Consider the following 23556-nt stretch of genomic DNA (forward strand, 5'->3'; position numbering starts at 1 on the left):
AAAAGTAAGTAAATGCAGTAATTATCTACTTTGCGTGCTATAATCAGTGCAAGGAGGCCAACTTTGGCGGGTAACTGTAGGAAAAAGTACATTTTGTTTATTATCTTTGGATATGTTGCAAGAATAAAGTGATTGGTAAATACCTTGCAGGCTACATAAATTTTTTTATGTGTTTAGAGGACTTGTGTAGAAAAACAATACGATATCGTCAAAGATATGAAGGCTGATGTTTCCCGGGACCAGATTACTTCCTATTTCCTCAGGGTAAAAAAACTTATTTATGACCTGAATCAATACGACTTATTGAATTATTTTTAGACTACATATTCCTAAACTGGCTAAAAATTTCAATTAGGAAGGAAATCTTGACATGAGTCCATAGTCTAAGGTTCTTTTTAATAACAAATCACGTTAATTATAGGTTTTCTGCTGCGGGGAAGATTATACGTGTTTTTTTTTCAAATGTAAATTGTATAGGATAACATTAATAAACTTTGATAAAATATATCCATAATCAAGCAAACCCCAACAGATTTCATTTACTGTATAATAATATCATGGACATTATATATGTACAAGTTTTTTTTTTATTTCTCCGTAACCTTTAGTTACACAACAACGCATCAATGCACAAAATGGTTTGTTTATCTAAGCTTGACATGATGGTCGTAATGAAAATTGAGCATTTCCATGTGAAACTTTTAACATAAATGCATTCAAGAAGGGGAATAGCTACGGCAATAGTTACTTTCCTAGAAGGGAATTCGCTAAAATTTAAAAAAAATGTTAGATATATATGCTTTTTTTACATTTCATTTGTTATCAATTTTTTTCACACAACTGATTTAATGAACTTGTGAGACGTTCTACGGTGTTGAATACAATAATCGAATTTATTAATAAACAATTATGGGTGTTTCACAACAGCTTTTACGGAACCCCCATGTATTCTCTCATTTTTAGAGACCCCGTTGTGCAGTACAGATAGAATACTATTTGAAATAGTCGTTGGAAACGCAAAAAATGTTGTAAATGGTCAAAATAGTTGAAATAAAGCGATATTTCTATCAAACATTCGCAAATGATTAAATAAAACTATGATAAGTCAAATTTTTTTATTTTTATTTTGGTTGAAAGATTCACCGGTAAAAATAATAGTAGGGGTTTGGACAAATATGTTAAAATGACACTTTATCTTTGCCCAATCAAAAATAGCCTTCTTAGAGGAAAATATTGCAAATTCAATCGCAACTATGACCGACGTTGGGGTTAAAACATAACATTTCCTTTGTCCGATTAGATATTCACTAATAGGTTGTAGGATAAGACTTAAATATAACCAAATGTAGACACAGCCACACGTTCATTCAACCGTTGACTATTATTAACAAAGAGTCCATAGTTGAACAAGTTGTTTAACCAAACAACTACTTAATCATGAAGGCAGCTTTCTTGGTAAGAACAGCATTTATTTTATATGTATTTGTGTATATCAACATATTTATAGATAGTTTTATTCAAGTGTGTAAATCCTAGTCATCAAATATTTGGTGTGGATTCATAACCCTTCATCTTTTCCTGTGATCAAAATGGAAATCTTCTGATACAGATGTTTTACACCAGCTTTAAGATTTCATCAATCACATAATATATGCTTTAATTTATCCCCCACTTTTAATAAAAATTTATATAGTAAAATTAAATTCTGTGTGTGCAAGCAGGAACCATCCCAGGATGGGGTTTCGGATATGTCCCATATCATTTTAGATAAAATTACACTCCTCTCCCACAATTAATTATGTTATTCAAATTTTTAAAATGCTACCTTATTAGATCAATATAAAATTTTAAATTGATAATAATAATCAAACAACATGATTGTATTGTAACATGACGTTCTTTCCTTCTCTAGCTGAAACCACCACTGTACCAAAATTAGTTTAGTAGTTGTTTGTACATTCACATTTCAAGTGGGTTATTTCACTTAATTAAATATTGAGGTTGTAATTCTCACAAGTCATGAGGAGTAAAATAGCTCTATTTCTCCCTTTCTTACACTTTCACACTGTTGCAGGTTAGTCTTCTGCTGGTGGCTCTTGTAGCCTTTACCCAGGGTGCTCCTGAACCTGAACCACAGCGTGGCGGAGGCTATGGTAATGGTGGAGGTGGAAACTATGGAGGTGGAAATCGTGGAGGTGGAAACTACGGCGGTGGAAACTACGGTGGTGGAAACCAAGGAGGTGGAAACTATGGCGGTGGAAACCATGGAGGTGGCAACTACGGCGGTGGAAACTATGGCGGTGGAAACCACCAACGTCCCTGCTACGGACGTCACTGTGGAGGAGGTGGGGGTTGCTTTGGTCGTCACTGTGGTTAGTTCAACCACCTAACTTTACAATACGTAAATGGAAGAAAATAAAGAAAGTGGCTTCATGAAAGTGTTTCATATCACCCAATCACTGACTCTCTTTTTGTGAACATATTATTTTAATTTACTTTGTGTGTTTTGAGCAATTTTGGAATTATTTACTTTTTTGTCAGGTTACGGTCCAACCCTAGTCATAAAGCTAAAGTCTGCTTTGTGTTTGATAGCATTATTAAATTGTCCAATGACAAAGTGTATTGGATTAAGAATCAAAGAATTGGTGGATTTATGATCAAAGACACCTGGCTCCAGTTTCGAACATAAAATCTACTGACGTTTCTCATAATCAAGCCATAGGCAAACCTATATACAGTAGAACCTCGATAAGAAGACCCTCGATAACAAGTCACCGTTGATAACAAGGGTCATTTTCAAACCCCCTTGAAATTATTTTACCCCTAATCACATGTTATTGCTAACCTCGATAAGAAGTCAACCTTGATAACAAGTCTTATTTTAGGATCCCTATGAAAGTTTTGTTATCAAGGTTCTACTGTATGTCATTTCCGCCTAAAACTAAAATATATAACATTACAAGAAGTTATACGTTAAATGAGGAAATGTTCCCTCATTTTTAAACTTCAACTTAAAGTAGTAAAACACTTCAGGAGAGATTGATGTCCAAAATCAGACCCACAAGAAAAATTGTAGCTTTTATCTCATGATGAAGTTAAGCATGGATATAACCACATGGAGACGCATGGAGTTAAGCACGGGTAGGAGTGCCATTGTACCTTAATCAGCAAACTTATTAACAAGTCTTCCCTGACGCAATGTAGGCTCTAAACCCTTAGTAGATAACGTATATACCGTAAGCTACTATTTCCTATGTTTTATTTTCTATGTTTTTCTATGTTATATGTTCTTATTTTCTATGCAGTAGTATCTTAATCTCACTAGAGGTGTTGAACCTTAGTAAATAACATTGACCTTGGCCATTGATATTTACACGAAGGTTTCCCAAACACTTTCCTTGATATTTCCTAAAACTTTCCTGAAACGATCCAGGAAGTTTACACAAATTAGTCTATTACAGGCCAGTGCTCCCAGAGGGACAAACCTCTCTAGAGGTCTTCATAGTCCAAACCTGGATTCACTAAAAAAGGTGAGGTTTTTTTTATCTAACACGCTCCTTTAAGGCGAATAATTACAACTCTCGTTATACAAAAGATAATTCGCATACTCCATGTACAAAGCTTCATACGTAAATCTGTCATATTATGCAAACCAAATATTATAATAAGGATTTGGTATTGAACTTACTTTTTCATTTATTAGCGTGATCTTCAATAATTCTCTTTATTACTTATCTAATACCATATGACGCATATGATATTGCTTTATCACTCCTATCAATGAGTTCATCCATGACATTCTCATTGATGTCTACAATAATTTAAAGCTCTAAGAACCATTTACCAATTATGCAATACAAGAGCTTTAACTTAAACAAATATAGATATTGGGGTGGTCTATTTTGCAATTCAAATATTAAAATGCATTGGTCAAACTAAAGGTTTATTTATGTAACAAATAGTTAATACACATTGAAAAGAAAACTAACAATAGAGCATTGGTAGGAGATTTAATGTCAAGTTTGTGGTGTTAACCTTTTCCTTTATAGCCTGACATACCACCCCCTTTTCCTCCTCCATGGCCCCCTCCACCCCCACCTTTTCCTCCTCCACTGTGTCCACCACCGCCGTGGCCTCCAAATCCACCACCTCCTTTTCCGCCTCCTCCTCCACCTCCTTTTCCGCCTCCTCCTCCACCTCCTTTTCCGCCTCCTCCTCCACCTCCTTTTCCGTAGCCACCACCACCTCCTCCTCCAGATTCTGCTGCTTCGAGGTCAGCCAGGACGGCAGTTAGCACCATTGCCAACACCAAAACGTACTGTAAAGACCATCAAGTCTAAAGCATTTGTGTACTATCAGATTATACAAGTAAATCTTACAAAGTATTTGGATTTAAGGTAATAAATTAAAACGGCAATATGGGGGTTTTATAAGAGGGGGGAGTTTGGAAAGTGATTTTTATGTTTTATTTTCCCTTGGATGAGCTTCCAGTAAAAGACACTGAGTGGCTGTAGCTTGTAGCACCTTCAGGGACTGATCCCTCTCCCTTTCCTTCTCCGCAGACCGCACATCCCTTCCCATGATCGTGACCTTCACCTTCCCCTTTTCCAAATCCAACTCCTTTTACTACACCCTTTGCAAATCCACCTCCCTCACCCTTCCCAACCCCCCAGCTATGGAAGCCAAACCCCCCAGCTCCTTCACCCTTTCCAGGCCCCCAGCTTCCGTGAAATCCTGGACCATGGCCTCCTTTTTTAAAACCTGGACTAGCGAATGCTACATCATGCCCTTTATTGAATCCATGTCCTGGCCCAGCAAATCCTACATCATGCCCTTTATTGAAACCATGTCCTGGCCCAGCAAATCCTACATCATGCCCTTTATTGAATCCATGTCCTGGACCGGTGAATCCTACATCATGACCTTTATTGAATCCATGTCCTGGTCCAGCAAATCCTACATCATGTCCTTTACTACCATGGCCAGGGGCAGGAAATCCCCCACTATGCCCTTTGTTGAATCCATGCCCTGGTAAAGAGAACCCTACATCATGCCCTTTATTAAAACCATGACCAGGGCCAGGAAATCCTACGCCATGTCCTTTGCCAAATCCAGGACCTAAGCCGAAAAACCCTCCATCTTCACCACACTCTGCGCATTCCTCACCTACGTCTTCTTCTTCACCCCCCGATCCTTGCTCAGCTTCCTCGCAATCTGAACATCCCCCACCCTTCTCCCCACCGTTTCCCCATGGTCCTTCATGACCGTGGGGTCCGTGGTTCCCAAATCCCTCGAACCCGGGACCTCCTCCTTTGTCGAAACCTCCGCCGTGACCGTAGAAGAACATTCCCAGCGCTTCCTTTTCTTGACCACAGGACACGATGGAGATGCCGACAATGGCGAAGACCGGCTGAAAATTAAAGTATTCTAAAAACTGGGTCTTACAAAGGAAATTTAACTAACCTTTTTAATTTTTTACAGATACTATTTTTTAATTGACATGAACAAGATGGTAGATTGGTATTATGATCAACAGTCTGACGTTTTCTAACGAATATTTGTTTGGTACAATATGTTTAGATCTAAACAAAATTAAGTTGTGTAAACAAACCATGGATTCAAAAATCAACTAAAAGATGGTGGAAGGGAATTATCTTAATTTTCAACTAAGTATTTCTTCGAAATTATCTTTTTTGACCTTCTCAAACCGTTGAACCTAATGACAATTAATTAATTAGGCAGATCAAGGAGTATTTAATTTAATCTTAAATTAATTTTCAATTAAATCAGTACATCGAATTTACTGTATTATTTATTTTAAATTAAACAATCAACCATAAAATACATAGCAAAAAGGGAGGTATTGAGTTTAGTAACAAGTTTCCTGTATTAGTGTGTGTTAAATACAATCATGGAATATTTTGTGTTAGATAAAGCTTTAAAACGAAAGACAAGCAAATATTGATTGAGTTGCTGTACGTAAGATTATTATGTCACTCTACGTATTTCTCATAATACCCATGGGGCTATTACAAGAACTCAGACAACAGTGGAAAATCTAATATAATATTTTTGTTCTGAAATGAAATGAAATGAAATGAAATAATGAAATGAAATGAAATGAAATGAAATAATATTTTTATTTCCCATAAATTATATACATATAATTACATTGTATTTTTTTACTTAAAATATACTACAGCAAACATTACAACTAGATAACAAAACAAAAAATTAAATTCTGTAGAAAAAAAGCCAAAAAGTGCAAAAAAAATACGTTCTAACAGAGGAAAAAGTCTACATAGGCAGGGCCTGTGCGTAGACTCGAGTTGCGAAAAGGTTAATTTAGATGGGAGGTAAAAAAATGAATAGGAAAACAAAAAATAATTAGTATAATTTTAAATAAAAAAAAAGTGTTCTTGCTTGAAACTGAATTTTTAATGTTCTGGAAATAATTGACGATAAAAAAAATTTTTTTGTACAATACTGAGGAAATTTATAAAAATCAGGTGAAGATTGAAGAGGAGAGGTGGAATGTGGTGTGTTGGCCAGTCAGTGAAGGTGGTGTATCAGTGATTGTGTTGTGTAGTGGAGTGTAGGGTCAACGGTCAGGTCCGCCCAGCGTGATAACGGCCTCGGTGTCCTCTGCACTCAGTCCTACAAGCCACGCTACTACATGCTTCTTAAATAGAGAGAGAGAGGGTGAATTTAGAATGTTGACATTTTGATATCTGTTACACATGTTACGATAAATGATTTGGGTTAAGTGAAAGCAATTCGTTTGTGAAAATGATTTTAAGGTTTGTGGAACATTTATACCAACTACCAACTTCTATATTTGGAGATTGAGTGGGTGTCCGAACCTCATAGTTATAGTATCGCCTACCTTATTGCCATTGGCCTCATACGTTACGGTATCACCTACATTAATGCCTTCGTGGGATTCGAGCCCCGAATTTCAGAGCCGAAGTCTCGTGCACTAACCAACAGGCCTGCCATACCCGTTATACTTTATACAAAAATACCCACGCGACTGTTAACCTGCAAACTAAGCGAATTACCATTATTGCTTGATTGGGGTTTCAATCAAATATTTCCTTAAAAATGGCAGATTTAATCCTAAAAAAATATATAACTTCTTTATCAGTATCGATCGTGTTATTAAATTCCCTGAAAGAGAAAAAAATACGTCAAATAACACTTGCATATTTAAACTTATATTGCTTACTCACAATACGGAAAATACATATAAAAGATGGTAAGTGGTGATCGATTTCGATTGGACACTCCAATCATCATCAGACCCAATAGGAAAATGACAAAGGGTCGCCATTGAGATTCTTGTCATGTAATTTGCCTGGGTCTGATGATTGGAGTGTCCAATCGAAATCAATCACCACTTACCATCTTGTATATGCATTTACTATCTTGTGACAGGATAAGCGTATTATTACAAGTGTTATTTGACGTAATTTGTGTACCCTCAGGTAATTAAATTATGTACAATTGAGTAACTAGGTTTGCTGCTCTAGGGTATCCAACAAAATGTGTCTTTAGAAATCAATTGGTTAGTATAAGATTAAAAAGTTCCAAATTTGATCAAAATATACCTGTAAACAAGCAAACTACCACAGTTTACCTATTGTCCATAATAATAAACATTGGGAATTTACATTTACAGTTTTTTTACTTTACTACATAATCATTTAGCGTACAACAACACTTCAATATTCAAAATTATTTAGTTTTTACGCCCTACAACGTGGTTTAAATAGGAATTGGAAAATCTTCTGTTTTTAAGTTTGCAAAGGGGAAACCCATATTATGCCACATGACACCTCATTCCCATAGCCTGATCACGTTGGTTCGCGAACTTGTTTTATAAACATAGGTGTGCCAGAACTTGATACCTAAACATTTTAATGGATAGTGTGTTTTGGCCTCCGGGGACAACAAAACGAAAAAAGTAAATTGTTCTCTGGGGTAAGTCGTACCAAGGGACTTTCGGTAATAGCCTTTTCTCTACATGGGAAATTTGCTAGTAATCCTCACATTATCAATTACATATTTTACAAGTTTAACAAAAACATTGGGTGTCAAATTAATGATGTGTCAAATTGATTAACTAAACACATGTATGGTAAAAATACAAAACATATCAGGTTTACGTATTATAATTTAAAATGTACAACGTAAAATGGTGTTTGCCGTATATAAATAACATAAAATAAAATAAATAAAATAAAATGTATAATTTCAATGGTAAATGAAAATTACATAGTTTACCTAAATACCAAACTGGCTCCAGGAATTGTGTAAGTCCCTTCAGTTCACATAATACATTGTTTAGCACATACCAGTACTGGAACCGATTTCGGTCGGGAGGCGTTCGTTTTCAAATGAGCCTAACATTTTAGATTGCCTGAAATATTTTTTTACGACATCATCAAACCACAGTTTACGTCTAAATATATTACAAACCTTACATACACTACAACACCTACACGTATTTTGTGTCAGAAATACCGTAGTAGTACTAGAAACGAACAATTGTAGTTATACACGATGTTACGTAAACAGTAATCTTTAAAAAGCTTATAAGTTCATGACTAGCTGCAAAAGTATATTTGAAAAATATAAACTCATTGCAGCCAAAGAAATATATTTTGAAATTTATATTGGCAATACATTAGAGTTTTGTTTCCAATGAAAAGGGCTATTTTAAAAGAATTTTATACCTATAAAACTCTTTTTAATATTCCACTGTACCGATAATGGTTTTCTCAAGAAAATAATGATAATGTGTTCTCAATAAACATAAATTAATTAAATTAATCGATTGCCTTGTTACAAAATTACTTTTATAACCTATCACAACCTGCTTTTAGAACGTATTCCAAAACTTTCTTATAAGAATTAAAATCTTAAACTGGGTTTGAATTTGATCGCTTTCAGAAACGAATTATCAACCTTCATATTAGAACTTAGGCACTCGGGTACTAATAATTGTTTTCTGAAAGTTTGAATGTGTTATTTTTACAATTAGACTTATACAATTTTAACTTATTTTTAATATCTGCAGTAAACCATCTGGAATTTTAATCTAAACAATTTGTTTTATATCGTACATTCAATTAAACCAAGTAAATTAAACGTTATGTGAAAACCCAAAATCTTAAACAGTAGTAGCCTATATAAATTTCAAAATAAATACTTCACTAATATTTTCGTAATTTTATTCATTTTATTTTACATTTAAAAGGATATAAAATCTGAAAAATATAACTTAGATTTAAAGTCAAATATATTGAAATGCGAAATTGGTACTCCAGGTCTTACGAGAAATACAGAGATTGGAAAGTTTTAAGTCGTTAAAAGGTTTTACTACACAACAATTACAAGTCGATAAAGTTTGGCATACAATTTTAAACCCTATTCACTTCATTACACCTTTAGAACAGTTGTTAATTAAAAAAATTCAGACCATCTGTAAATAAATTCGTCTATTTTAACACTCTTACCCAATATGAAATTTAAAACAGCACTTAACGTAATAAAGTTTGGAATGGAGATATTTTGCAAACTTTCTGACTTCAGTTCAAAGGATTTACACCCATCTTCAGATATACAGCAAACAGGTTTTTGCCACTTAAAGCAGCATAGACTAGGCACAAAGTGTTAATTTAATTTAATATTTAAAAATAATAAAATATTCCTCTTCCCTAGGATGCTTATAAAAGAAGCTACAAAATTAAGTAGTCGAAAAAACTTTTAGGCCTTACAAAAATGAAACTACTTTTCTCTTTTGTTTTGATTCGATTATTTGATTTACAATGTTAAATTAATTTGAGATAAAAGGTTATTTCACTTAAATTCTGTCATTGATTCTGCAACTTTTTCTATGGGCTGTTGACGATTGTTTCACTGACTTTGTTTCGAATATGTTCTTCAGATTGTTGTAAAGAATATCAACTTTAGCTCAGATTGAGGTAGTTAAAAGACTAAACACGTTTACGAACATGTACAAATCTATTAATAAACAACAAATACTAGACTACTCAACAATGTACGATTAGTAAAGGAAGTTATAGAAATTCAGGCAGAATCAAGCTACAAACAGCTATTATCTACTTACTATCCTACTTTTATCGTTATAAGTTTTGTGTTATACCGATACAAGAATACCTAACCATAAAGGGTAATTTTATTGAATTTACCATATACGCAATCAGCTATTACCGTAGGTCTCCTACCTGGTAAGACCTTGACCCGGGACCGATTTACTATTTTGTTTTGAGTTTTCTAGAGGCCAAAAAACTATTTGTAAACGCAACAACTTAAGCAATTTTAGTAAAATGTTGATGCAATTTGTATAAACGTGTAGGACGTGTGCTCATATACACTTAAATTAATTTGTAAACCTGCAAAATCAGACTATGGAAACGGGGTTTCTCATTTTTTCCTCAATACATAATACTTTGCAATTTCTTCAATTTCGAGGAGCTTAAAAATATAAATAATGTAGTATAATCAAGCTATGCTGTACGCTAATCAATCAATAGTTATGGAGAAAAGTTTAAAAGACCGTTAATTTATTTTGATTTCCCATGTTATTCTTATAGAAAATAAACAAACTGTTGCGGTTTGGTTGTTTATGAATATATTTTATTTAAATTTGGAAATTTACTCCCCTAATACTTGTGAACATTATTGGCATTTTACAAAATCACACATTATTACCTAATCTGTAGCAGCAAACCAAATTATTCATTAAATCTAGTTTTATCCAAACATATATAATTCTGACATCTCAAAGGAAAATATTTGATCAAAAATCAAATCATCCAAATGGAAATTCGCTTAGTTTACAGGTTTGCTTTAGAATGAATACAAAAAAAAGCATTACTTAGTAGTACAAACAAATTACTCGTCTAAATAAATACAATTTACAGATAATTAGCAAGGCAAAAATATTGAGAACGAATTAATTCAATATACTAAGTGCGAACAAAGTAGGCTAGTGCAAGGTACGTACCAGAGTCCACTTCATGTTGCAGTGCGCCCCCTTGGTCTTCTGCTCCTGCTATATTCCAGGACCGTGTCATTCCAGTTTCACGCTCCAAGGACTGGAAGATCCTAGTCCTGACCATGACCAACCGCTATTGTAAAGCCCAAGGTCAAACATTGCCAATATTTTGGGTTATTTCCTCATAAGCCAGAGGTGGGTAGAAAATTGCACATGATGCATTTTTTTCAATTTTGATATATACCTGGACCTATTGTAATCAAACGTCTACTATATAGTATTGGTATTTAAATTGTATTGAAGTATCCTTGACTATGGATATAATTAGACATTAATCTCCCAATCTAATTCGTAGCTAGTTTTTGAAAGGAATTAGCAGAATTGAACCACCGAAAATTATTTAAATTATTAATTTCTAGCCAAACCAAAGGGAAAGTTCTTTACACTATAACATCCTTTCCGCCTCATAAATTATAACAGTAATAAAAACAAAGGAAGAAAAATAATTTTAGACCGCAGCAAAAACTGAATCTGAATCATTCAAATTATATTCTTTGCTAATAAAACAATGGATACATCTGGCACATACACACGATGTCCACTTTTGTATCCAAAGTCAATGACGTGGCGTATTGTAACATCAACATGTTGTAACAATTTTTAATATCATTTAAATCTATTCAAAACTCTTGAATACGTCTCATCAGAGTGGATCTCTAACCAAAGGTTTCTAATTAATAAATTGGAGAAAAATCAATGAAGATTTATTTGTATGGTTAGTTTAAGTATAGGATTCCCTTACTGTAATGTGCATAATGTTTTCTCAGTTGTTATTTAGCTTGTAGGTTTGTTTATTAGTTGTTGTTGTCATATGAAATTTAATTTATAGGACCTAGTCAAAGTATTGTTATTGTCGTTTGATTTATTAAATGTTCATTCTAGTCATTCACTTAATCCTGCATTAGATCTAAACTGTTATCCATTTGTTTCTAGATTGCATTGTTGAAGTTACTCTTAATAAGCTAAGAACCACTTTTTATTTGCTTTTGTACTAATATATCCATTCAACTGTTCTTTTAAATGTTCAAAATTAGCCATCCTGAGGTTTTTACTTCTTTGGTTTGTTACATGTAAAAATGGATTACTGGATGGATTAATTCATTATGTAGAGTTATATGCGAGCTTTCACTCTGCATTTTTGTTGTGAGTTTTTTTGTGAAGGGAGCCCACCAATAAGTGCAATTAGATCACACATTACACTGTTTATTGTTTACAATCCGTATTGTCAATTAGACACTGTTTGTGTTTATTGTGACGTTTTAAACACATTTATCTTGTCACGAGAAAAAATGTAATGTAAAAGAAAACGGACGAAGAAAGCGTAATAGTGTAAAAGGAGCGTTACTCTTAATTCAGACTGAAATAATAGGACCACTTATTGTCACTTGAAATAAGCTTGAAACGCATTCTACTCCTTGTTAACACAAGACATTGTATAGGCTAATGTTAACCAAACAACTCATTTATGTTAGATTGTATCAAAAGTCACACTATTCAACTATTCAACCGTTCTGTAGCGCTGATTTCCTCTTTTACCATTTTATTAGCCAAGTAGTCTAATTCGTAAGATAATGGGTTGGTCTTATCACCCAAACCTATTACCATTAAAGAGAATTGTCCATGAAACTTAGTTTTACAGACACTGGTGATTTTAAGTATCTTAAACTCATCCTTTATTTGAAGCATACTTTATTTGAAGAACATTTATACATTTACGAATTGTTTTAACACCTTTGCGAAAGGACTGAGGACTAAGTAAATACGACATGCAAAAGTAAACATTAGTTGGGTGCAAGGTATGCGAAAAACCCAAATGGGTTTTGGTGTTCACAGACTAACAAATAGTTATAAAGCTAATTATAAATGACAAAACCCAATGTGCAACATGCACCAAAAAACACACTTTTTTTAGTACAGCTTTTATTCAATAACAGTCCACAATTCACCAGTGGTAGTCCGCCTCATAAGTACTCATACTTTCACTCTGTCCAGAAGTAGGTTTGTTCTTATATCCACCCTTTCGTCCTCTATCCTCTCCATTACAGCATGATCTTCTTTGAGCTTCCCCCCCATAACGTCCTCCATGTCGACCTCCATGGCCTCCATGCTGGTTATTACCTCTACCTCTTCCCCTCCATCCGCGGTCCCCAGTTTCATCTTCATAGGAGAGGACAATCTTGACAATAAGGAGAAGAAGAACAATCTGAAACTGAATAAGTAAAATAGTGAAAAAAATTATTAAATTAAAAGTTCAAGACGTGGAGTGAAAGATAGTAAATTAATTTAAATGTATAAATCAGTGAATCGTAAAATAAATTTATGTGAAAGGCATAGAAAGAACATTGGTTTTCTTATTGCTGTGTACCTCAAGAAGAAAGTGTATTATGTGTTTTAAAAGTCGTGTTTAAAAAAAAGTTTGATTTGAGTTTTTTTACAGCTAAATGTTTAATCACCCCCAAGGGAAAAGAGGGTTAATGTAACGATCCCATAAAGAATACACTAAAAGATTATTTCTTTTAGCATTACTCAGAGATGGGGCCACAAATGTTAGGATGGAATGATATATGTTGTTTAGTCTTATTACTGAGTAAGAACAGTTTTTCTTTGATTTTTACAACATTCATTTCTGGTTCAATTTCTGGTTCACATTGGTCACAAAAGTAAAAAAAAGTATTCGCCAAATAACATGATTGGATCGCTAAATCTTGAGGCGACGACTAAAGGCGTTAACTCCATCGTGTTTCTTAGTTAACTTGAATTTAGACGAAGTTTAACAATTTTAATTTTCTTTAGGCTTCGTCCAACAGGCCTTGGAAAACAATCCTTCGGTGTAATCTGCTAACTCCAGGAATTATTGTTGGATATTTTATAAATTAAAGGGTGAGAATTTCAATGAAGGTAGAGTTGTTGTTTTTCGTAGCTGTTGTGAGTGATCCAGAACATTATAATAAAAACACTAAACACTTGGTCAAGTATTAAGCAATTTAAAAGTCAATATCAATTATATCAATTGTATCAATTTAAGAAGGGGACGCACTTGTAATGTCACTCAATTGTAATAAACCTGTAGTAATAACATTTGTTATAAGCTTGATAATAAGTTTAATCTGGATTGATTTGACTACCCAATTATTAACTGAAACTTATTCACATTTAAAATGAGTATAATGTCGACTCAGCTACTCAAAAAGTGTTTAAAATAATAAAGGAAGCTTTTTAAATCGAACTCTAAAGTTACCCAGGATGTTCAACTAAAAGATATAAACGTTAGACCACTTATTAATATAAATACAATTCTATTACTATAATTTGGCAAATAGTCTATTTCGCTCAAGGTCTATCTAAATACAAGGACGTTTTTGAAATAATGATTTTAAAAATATGTACAATTGTTAAGGGAGAACAATATCTGGGTACGTTTACAATATAACACTAGTTGCTTGAGAAAAGATTTTGTTAATGAAATTACTTTCCTGAATTAATGACACATACAATGCCAAATCAAGAAGTTATTTATTTGAAACTTCTTCTATACATGTTCCGTCAGTTCCAATGGTAAACAAAAACCATAAAGTACACATTTATGATAGTCAGAAATTTCAAAAATTCACTATTATCACAATACACTATATTATTGAAGTACATGTCTGTATTTGTAATAGTCAAGCTTTAAGTGTAATAAAATCAAGTTCAAATAATAATGTTCATATAAAATATAGATAACATAAAATGGTCTACTACACTAACAGCTTATAAATTGTTCAAGGTTCTACCAATTTAACAAGCCCTAAGCTTAATATTCTCTTAAAGATTGATACAAGAAGAAAAACAATAAAAACAATTATTAGGTACTTTAAAATTTGCCTAAGCAAAAGTGACTTACTCTTAGCGGTGACATAGCGTCGAGCTGTGTGACTATAGAGCTATATAACCTGCATGTGGTGACTCATAAAATTGCCTCTATTGTTGGACGAAAAGCCTGGAGTAAACGAGTTAACGTGGTTAGCTTCGGGCGAGTTTCTTTTTAAGTCATCACACCAATCTTGGGAAATTATGTTTTGTGAGTGCCAATAGTTTGTGTCTCTATGTTGTTGTAGAGCTCATACAAATAAATATAATTTAAAATGTTATCTACTATTTTTTTTTTTTTTTTTTTTTAGGGAGAGGAGGGAAAATGCTTTTACGCACACAGGTAGCCAGCCTGTAGTGTGAGACTCCTGAAATTATCAGACTACTCACTAAAAAACCCCCTCTACTCTGTTGGACACAGACCTGGAATTGTTTGTCACATTACTTCAAGTCAGGCCAACATGTGACCTAAGCCCTCAGGGCTCGCACCGTTTCTGGCATTTTGATTCTTTATGACCTACACCGCATCCCGGTCAAGGTCGATCTTCTTGGCGCGGAGGATACCCTGGATATAATGTGACACACAGGTCCAATTGTCCTCACCCTCCGTCATAATCGGTATGACCGTGTCCACCGACAGCAGTCCTATTAACTGTTGAGCCTCCAGGCGGGGCCTTTCCCAGCGCTGGCAGTGGAAAAATGTATGTTCCACGTCATCGAGAATGCCTGGGCAGTATATGCAGTCGGGAGACACGGCTTTGCCCATCCTGAACAGGTACGACCGGAAAAAGCCGTGTCCCGTCAGAAATTGGGTGAGGTAAAAGTCCACCTCTCCGTACCGCCGATCAACCCAAGGTTGGACTTGCTGTATCAGTCGCCTGGTCCAGAGTCCCAGCCCTCCTGCCACAGCTGGTAGGTGCGGGTGCGTTCCTCTGTTCGTGCTCGTCCTCCCCACGGCGCCGGTAAATTGCCTTTCTCTCCGCCGCCAAAAGTTTGACGGGGATGACTCCAGCAATCACCAGGACGGCGGGCTCGGACACTGTTCGGTAGGCAGATGCTACCCTCAGTGCTGCCTGACGCTGCACTCGGGCGAGCCGCATCCTGTATGCCTCCTTATTTAGTGCGTCTGCCCACACCTCCGCACCGTACAAGAGTACGGACTGGACCGAAGACATTAACAGCCTTCTACGACTGGACCGAGGCCCTCCGACATTGGCCATCAACCGGCTAAGAGAAGAAACCACCCTAGCGGCCTTGTCCGCTGTTCGGAAGATCTGATCCCGCCAGCTAAGCTTGCTGTCTACCATGACCCCAAGATACTTGGCAGAACGAACAGTTTGAAACTCGACGGCTCCCACCCTCAACGGCACGATGGTGTCAATCCGTTTTTTTGTCAAAATCACGATCTCGGTTTTGCTCAGAGCAAGTGAGAGACCGTGGTCTGCCATCCATGCGTTTATGGTACGCATAACTCGGTTTAGCTTTAGCTGAGCCAGCTCAACGCTACGTGCAGCTATCAAAGCTGCAACGTCGTCTGCGTACCCAACCAAGACCGTTTCCTCAGGCATTTCAGACCTCAGAAGGCTGTCATAAGCGACGTTCCAGAGGTCTGGGCCGAGTATGGAACCTTGGGCAGCACCAGAAGTGACACTCATCGTCCGCGGGCCCTCCGCAGTGTCATACGTTAGGAGGCGAAACCGGAGATAATCCTCTATGATGCGCATGAGGTATGCCGGCACGTGAAAGGTGTTCTCCAGAGCGTCCAGCATATCGCACCACCTCGCCGAATTAAATGCATTTCGCACATCGAGCGTTACGAGCAGCACAACCCTGCGAGAGTAGTGGTTAAAATCCTCAGCTCTCATCACTGCTTGCTTCACCTCATCAATCGCATCAATCGTTGATCGCCCCGTCCTGAATCCATACTGACGAGGGGAGAGGTCCCCCGCAGCGACAACGGCTGAATTCAGCCGGGAACGGATCAATTTCTCGAGGACTTTGCCAGCCGTATCCAACATACACAGAGGTCTGTAAGAGGATGGCAGATCTGGGTCTCCCTTGCCCTTCCCAACAAGCACAAGCCTAGCTGTCTTCCAGCACAAGGGGAAAACCCCTTCGACTAGGCAGGCGTTGTACATGCTCAAAAGGATCAAGGGGTTGGTAGTCAAAACCTTCTTGAGGACTTCACCGGGTACCCCATCAGGACCAGGAGCCTTGTTGTTCTTCAGGGATATGACGGCCGCCACCAGCTCTTCAGGGCTGAAAAGTGGGACGTCGTCCACCCTTCCGAAATCCCGCAGTGGTCGCAACGCGTGAGCCGGGAAAAGGGACTCGACTATCCTCTCCATAGTGACCCTGTCCATAACGGAAGGTGGAGAGCGGGTTCCAAGTTTCTTGGTTACAAGATTGTAACCCAGGCCCCACGGGTTGGAATCAACATCGTCCCTTAATTTATCCCAGCAACTGCGTTTACTCCGATTGATGGCTCGACGAAGATACCTCCTAGCCGCCCTATAAGCATCCGACTTACGCCGTCTGTCTAGGGGTTCTCTAGCCCTGATAGCAAGTCTTCTGGCTCTCAATGCTGCTCGTCGCAATTCCGCAATCTCGGCAGTCCACCAGTACACAGGACGCTTATTGCACCGGTATCTCCTGCGAGGCATAGATTCATCGCAGGCCGAGACAATCAGTTCCATCGTGGATGCAACTAACGCCTCTGCGTGAGGCACGCCAGTTGCGGGATGAATATCCGGCGTTCTTCGTAGGATGGCTCCATTGAATTTTGCCACGTCCAGTTTTTTAATGTTCCATCGAACGGGCACTTGACGAAACGCTGACACTTGTCTCTGATGACCATCCAGGACGTCAAAAATTATGTACTGGTGGTCACTGGCCGTGAAATCCTCCAGGACTCTCCAGGATCTGATCCTTGGCAAAAGGGACTCAGATGCAAGGGTAATGTCTGGGATCGTCCCCCGCATCCCAGGGCGGCGGAAAGTTGGCGTGTTGCCCTCATTCAGTGTTATCTACTATACTATTATATAAAAATCTAATGGTGTCTGTCTGTATGTGTATTACTAATAGGTGCAAAAACTACTGAACCAACTGGGCTTAAATTATACAAAAATATAGCTATCATATTAAGGACCATTATAGGACTATTCACATTTCGATACTGACCGTAGGCTTTGCCCCTTTGGCTTTAAAAGTTCTGAGGTGAACATTTTAAAAGTAAATATTGATTGGTCTCCGTGGCTGTGATGAGAACACTAACAATATTTGTTTACATTTGCTTTGACATTTAAATGTAAACAAGAAGAACTGCTAAACTGCATATTTCACAATTTTTAGACAGCTGATACAAAGAAATTTAATATAATATTTTCCATAACTATTAGGTAGGTTTATTTTAATCTAACCTTTTATCATGGATTATTTATTCTAAAACTATGTCAATGATTATAGAAAAAAAAGATTCTATAACCGTAGCTGTTACAACTCCGGCTTTGCTTTGAATTTTTTAAAGCGTCTAAGTTATGAAAATAATGTTATTGATATGTTTTCATGGAAACAGTATTAAAATTACAAAGTATAGATGTTTTATATGAATTTGGAGGCTACTTTAAATAAATTCTAACTGCTTAACATATGTTAGATTAACTTAACATAACTTGCACATCACATTGTTTTTTTATGTATATTATGTATATTTAGGTAAATTAAGTTATAGTGTTTTTCTAAACCTATGCTTAAATTAAACTAAAGAATATCATCAATAACTAAATTGTACGTTGGTTTTTGTTTTCTATTACATTATTTACTTATCAAATGCTAATACAAAATACTCTTATTTTATCTTAACATAGCTTTCAGTTCACATTTAATTTATTTGATACATTTATTATTTATGTTTTGCCACACCACTAATTAAATTAAACCAAGGAAAATATCATAAAACTAAGCAGTACACAGTGTTCTTTTGTTTCTAAAATCAATGAAATATCTGTTACTATGTTTTCTTAATGGTAAGTGTGAAAATGTAAAGGCAATGGACGATGGAACTGATTAAAAGAATGAGTTTGTATATTAAGTTGTGTGTTGATATTTTTGTAGAGTAGAATCAGAGATGCAATGAAACACATACTGTATTTGCTGTTACATTTTTTAGTAGGTACTTGATGTTTTGATAATCATATTAGTTTCATCTGTTGTCTTTAATGCTAAATTATTTGTTTAATTTTTTTTATAGTACCTATAGATATAGTTTCTTTAATATAAAAAAAAAAAAAAAAAACTGTATTGATAAGGCACAGCAATATTTCTAAAGTTTATAACAGCTGACTTAGTTTTGCTAATTATTTATTGTGAGTGAAGAAACTGAAGACGGAAGGATTTGTGATTTAATATGAAGAAGAGTGAAATTAAAAAAAAATTCATTTAAATTTAATAATTAGTATTTTTGCAACTTCAAAATTGAAATGTAAAATGTCAATAATAAATTAAAATATATGTAAGATGAAGGTAAATCATGTATGTCAATGTTTTATTCGAAGATTTGGTAAGTTTTTCTCATATCAGCCTACACAAGATTTAAAATTAATCAAAACCATAATGGTGGTATCCACTACTTACCAGATTTAAAAGTCATATAACTTTAACGTTTCTATTAAGGCTATAAAAGTTGAATTTTGTTTCTAAAAGCGTTGGCGGATGTGTAACTATTATATGCAACAGATGTAAAGATTGAAATGTTTCTATTTTGTGTCCTCTTCCCGTTGCAAAGCACGGGTACAACAGCTAGTAAAATTATAATCTTTAAGATGGTTAAGATTTAGTTGGGTTCCAGGACACAAAGGTATTGCTGGCAATGAACGAATGAGCTGACAAATGGGCAAACAAATGAGCTGAAAGCCCGCTTATGGGTCCAGAGCTGACGTGTGGTATTGCTTACAATACATCACGGAGCTGTTCGCCAGTGGATGGGCATAGAACATCGGAGCGGGGAAGAACAGAAGGCAACATACAGCCAAAGAGAATGCTGCAGACACCTACCTGTGCGATAGTGGCAGATGCCCTTGGGCTGAATAGGAAGACCCTGCGGAAGACTGTTGGCTTCATCAGCGGCCATAGGGTATTCCGCGGACATCTAGACAAGATGGGAATTCAAGTTGAAAGCCTCTTACGTAGGAAATGAGGAGAGGAGGAGGAGATAGCCTTCCACGTGATATTTATGTGCCCAGCCCTACAAGGTATATCTAAGGGAGATCACAGCAAAGATCAAGTTACCATAATCAAAAGGATCTCATGGTTCACTAAAGACCTGGGATTTGACGGAGAATGAGCACCTGTGAATGAGGGTGCACAATAAGCTGTTCCAGCTGCGATACAATCCCATGGTCACTTGTGCCTGGCCCACTGTTAAAAAAAGGCCGACATGTTCCTTAGGCACAGCTGTTAAATAATAGCCCATAGAGCCAATGGCATTTAAGGGACCTACAGTTTATAGTGGAATCAGAACCACATTTTTCCTTGCAATTAACGAATTGGTCTAATTATCAGGACAGTACTGCAGATAGTCGTAGTACTCACTAGTGCGGAAGTTAATTCACAACAAGGAGAATCAGATCCACAGTGCTTGCCTATAAATGTCCACATGTAAACTATTCCACCTGTCTTAAAGGGAAATTGCTTTCAAAATAATATGGACATTTACATACAGTTATAAACAAAAAGATCTATCTATCTATCTATATCTAAAATAGGCAAACACGATTTTTATTGTCAGAAATCTTCCGTGGGTTCTCGGCCGATTTTGTTAGTCATTGAGTAGATGTCATTTAAGGTCTGACACGTTGTAAAAGTGTTTCAGGCTCTGTCCCTGTGGCCTTTAAAGTTTCCATGTTATCTTTACGTAGAATACATTTGTTTACCAGCTGCATTATTTAATTCTGTTAACATTTAAGTTGCAATTCAAGGAATCCCGTGCTACAAACTATTGCTACCAACTTCTACTGGATTCGTTGAAATAAAATACTTACATTATTTTTGTGCTTTTAAAACACATTTTTACTAAATAACCTCTTGACCAGCACCATAGTGTTATTAAATTACTTGAAATTACAAAAAATAGACAAATAACTCATGTTATAATACATTTAGCCTACACTTATACTGTTTACTCACAAGACTGTAAATACATGTAAAAGATGGCAAAGTGGGGATCGATTTCGATTGGACAATTCAATCATCACGGAGACCCAATAGACAAACTCAAAAACCAAAGCGTATACGGGATGCCTTTGAGATTCTTGTCACTTGCCTATTGGATCTGATGATTGGATTGTCCAATTGAAATCGATGACCACTTTACTATCTTTTAATTGTATTTACTGTCTTGTGAGTAAACAGTATAAGTGTAAATATATCATTACACTTGTTATTTGTTTTAATGATTTAATGGACTCGGGTAATCGAGAGATTAACAATATTGTTCTAAAATATTTGCATCTTTGCATCTCTGCAACTACATATTATTATAATGGGATCAGGACAAATTGTAAATTTTAATGGAGCTAAATACATAGTTAATTTTATTGGGTTATTTTTGGCAAAGCTCATTTAACGTTTGTTGTGTCATTTCTAAAGACCTAATTTTAAAGTTGTACGTCGTCTCGTCAAATTAGCTCAATACTTGTACAGTATTTAAAATATTACATATTTAAAATATTTTTAAAATTTTTTTAGTTACAAATGTGGTAGGGTCCACTGGGACACTTAAATATTCACTAGCTCAAAGATATTGCTTGTTTTTTAGCAAGATATACACTAGTTTTTACACATGCACGAGTTAATTTCCATTTAGTATGTATCTGTATGGGTTATGGGTACTTTGTATGTCAGCCATTGAATTGCTTTAATTTTTCCACATTTTAGTTGGTACCAAAGTTTAGGTGAAAAATGATTTAACAGGCAAACTTTTTCCAGTATTTATCATTGACAGGTTAAGTGTAAGAAAGGGCCATGTGGCCCTAACTTTTGCCTGTATAAATAAATAATATTTCATATTTCATATTTCATCATATGAAAGGTGTTATAAAGTAAAAGAAGTGTTCATATTATTTTATGTCTCAAGAAGTAAAAGTTTTATTTCATTAATAATATAGTATATACGGTAGGCCTAGTGATTGTTAAACCAAAAGCCACAACAAGACGTTACGATTTAAATAGAGGTCAAAGAGGTCAAAGGAGAGACCAACGGAAGAAAGGAGACGATCTCAGTCTGGGAATGAATACCGGTGAGTGCAGTTTAGATGCTATAATACTCTGTCAATTATCCGCTGTTCCGTTCTGTGTTCATTCTCCCCATATAAATCTCGGTTACTTTAATGGCGACGAGGCCAAAGTGTTTTGTACAGACTTGAAAAGTTTTGTTGAAATTTGTGCGTTTAGCGAAGTTTTTAGGGTTTTCAGCTCGGAAATTCAAGGAATTGATTTAATTAAACCAAGAACTTTATATTTTGGAAGATATTTTTGGAAATATCTGGAAGTTTAGGGTTAAACTGAGAGTTAACCTGAGATAGGCCTTGGCTACGACAGGAAAGTATGCAACACCACGTTGTCGCACAACTTCGAAAATTGTAAGTTTTAGCATAATAGCTATTCTGAACTGCAATTTTGGGGAATATTATCGAAAATGTCGAAGCAAATAATTGGTAAAATCCAAGAATTTAATAAAGAAGTGGAAACTTTTGAGAATTACGTTGAAAGGCTAGGGCATTTTTTCAAAGTCAATGAAGTTAAGGATGAGGCTAAAGTATCCCTATTTATCTCTCTCATGGGTCCTGAGTTGTATGCAACACTGAAAAATTTGCTTTTACCTTCCAAACCTAGTGAGAAAACTTATAATGAAATTGTAAAGGCTTTGTCTGAGTACTTTCTACCTAAGAAGAATACAGCCTATGAGAGGTTCGTTTTTAATAAGAGGGTGCAGAAGGAGGGGGAAAATGTAAATGAATTTGCAATTCAACTTAAAAAGCTAGCCTCCTCCTGTGATTATGGCGAGTTCTTAAACTCAGCCTTGAGAGATAGGTTTCTTTGTGGATTGAGGTCCAGTGACATTCAAAGTCGCTTGTTGGCCGAGGGGGATTCTCTCACCTTTGATAAGGCTTTGAGTCTAGCTTTAGTACTAGAAAATGCTTGTAGTAATGTGAGAGCGCTACATCCTGAGAGTTTTTCAGGCATTAATTATGTTAAGAATTCTAAACCTAGGCCTAGCAGTAGTGGGGTTAGGTCTAGTTATAGGGCCTCTCAATGGTCAAGACCTAGTGGTTGTTACCGTTGTGGAATGAACCATGATGAAAAACCTTGTCCGTATAAGGAGTATACCTGCAATAGTTGTGGGGTAAAGGGTCATTTAGCAAAGGTGTGTCGTAAAACTCAGCACAAACACAATTCTAAGGGTAAAGTGAATTATTGCGACCATGATGGTAGTCAAATGAATAACCAAGATGAAGTGCATGAATCTTCGGAAGATTTGGAGCTGTTTACCATAGCCTATTCTGACAGTGATAGATCTAGGCCTATATCGAACAGTCATGAAGTTGAGATGTGCATAAATGGTA

The 23556-nt window shown here is 35.9% G+C and overlaps 3 protein-coding genes across 4 annotated transcripts; 1 reads left to right on the forward strand and 2 right to left on the reverse strand.

Annotated features, from left to right (window-relative positions):
- The first annotated feature begins 1437 nt into the window (after positions 1-1437).
- Positions 1438-2377, forward strand: LOC128996614 (eggshell protein 1-like). The gene is made up of 2 exons (XM_054422018.1): positions 1438-1455; positions 2075-2377. The coding sequence occupies exons 1-2, from the start codon at positions 1438-1440 to the stop codon at positions 2375-2377; spliced, it is 321 nt and encodes a 106-aa protein (XP_054277993.1).
- Positions 2378-3886: 1509 nt separating this feature from the next.
- On the reverse strand, positions 3887-11081 carry LOC128996804 (ctenidin-3-like). Of its 2 annotated transcripts, none has more exons than XM_054422285.1 (2): positions 11036-11081; positions 3887-5410 (listed from the first exon to the last, which is right to left on the reverse strand). In XM_054422285.1, exon 2 carries the CDS (start codon positions 4298-4300, stop codon positions 4031-4033), a length of 270 nt encoding a protein of 89 aa, XP_054278260.1. In that variant the 5' UTR covers positions 4301-5410; positions 11036-11081; the 3' UTR covers positions 3887-4030. The 2 variants fall into 2 exon arrangements, with proteins under 2 accessions (XP_054278260.1, XP_054278259.1); XM_054422284.1 differs by having other exon boundaries at positions 4297-5410; positions 11036-11075.
- A 1925-nt stretch (positions 11082-13006) lies between these two features.
- Positions 13007-15051, reverse strand: LOC128997098 (guanyl-specific ribonuclease pgl-1-like). Its single transcript, XM_054422675.1, has 2 exons — positions 14970-15051; positions 13007-13295 (listed from the first exon to the last, which is right to left on the reverse strand). The coding sequence occupies exons 1-2, from the start codon at positions 14982-14984 to the stop codon at positions 13029-13031; spliced, it is 282 nt and encodes a 93-aa protein (XP_054278650.1). The 5' UTR covers positions 14985-15051; the 3' UTR covers positions 13007-13028.
- Positions 15052-23556: the final 8505 nt, after the last annotated feature.

The sequence above is a fragment of the Macrosteles quadrilineatus genome, unplaced genomic scaffold (genome assembly GCF_028750875.1).
Source record: "Macrosteles quadrilineatus isolate MER2022 unplaced genomic scaffold, UCM_ALF_1.0 Scaffold_6__1_contigs__length_79288215, whole genome shotgun sequence".
NCBI classification, from domain to species: Eukaryota; Metazoa; Arthropoda; class Insecta; order Hemiptera; family Cicadellidae; genus Macrosteles; species Macrosteles quadrilineatus.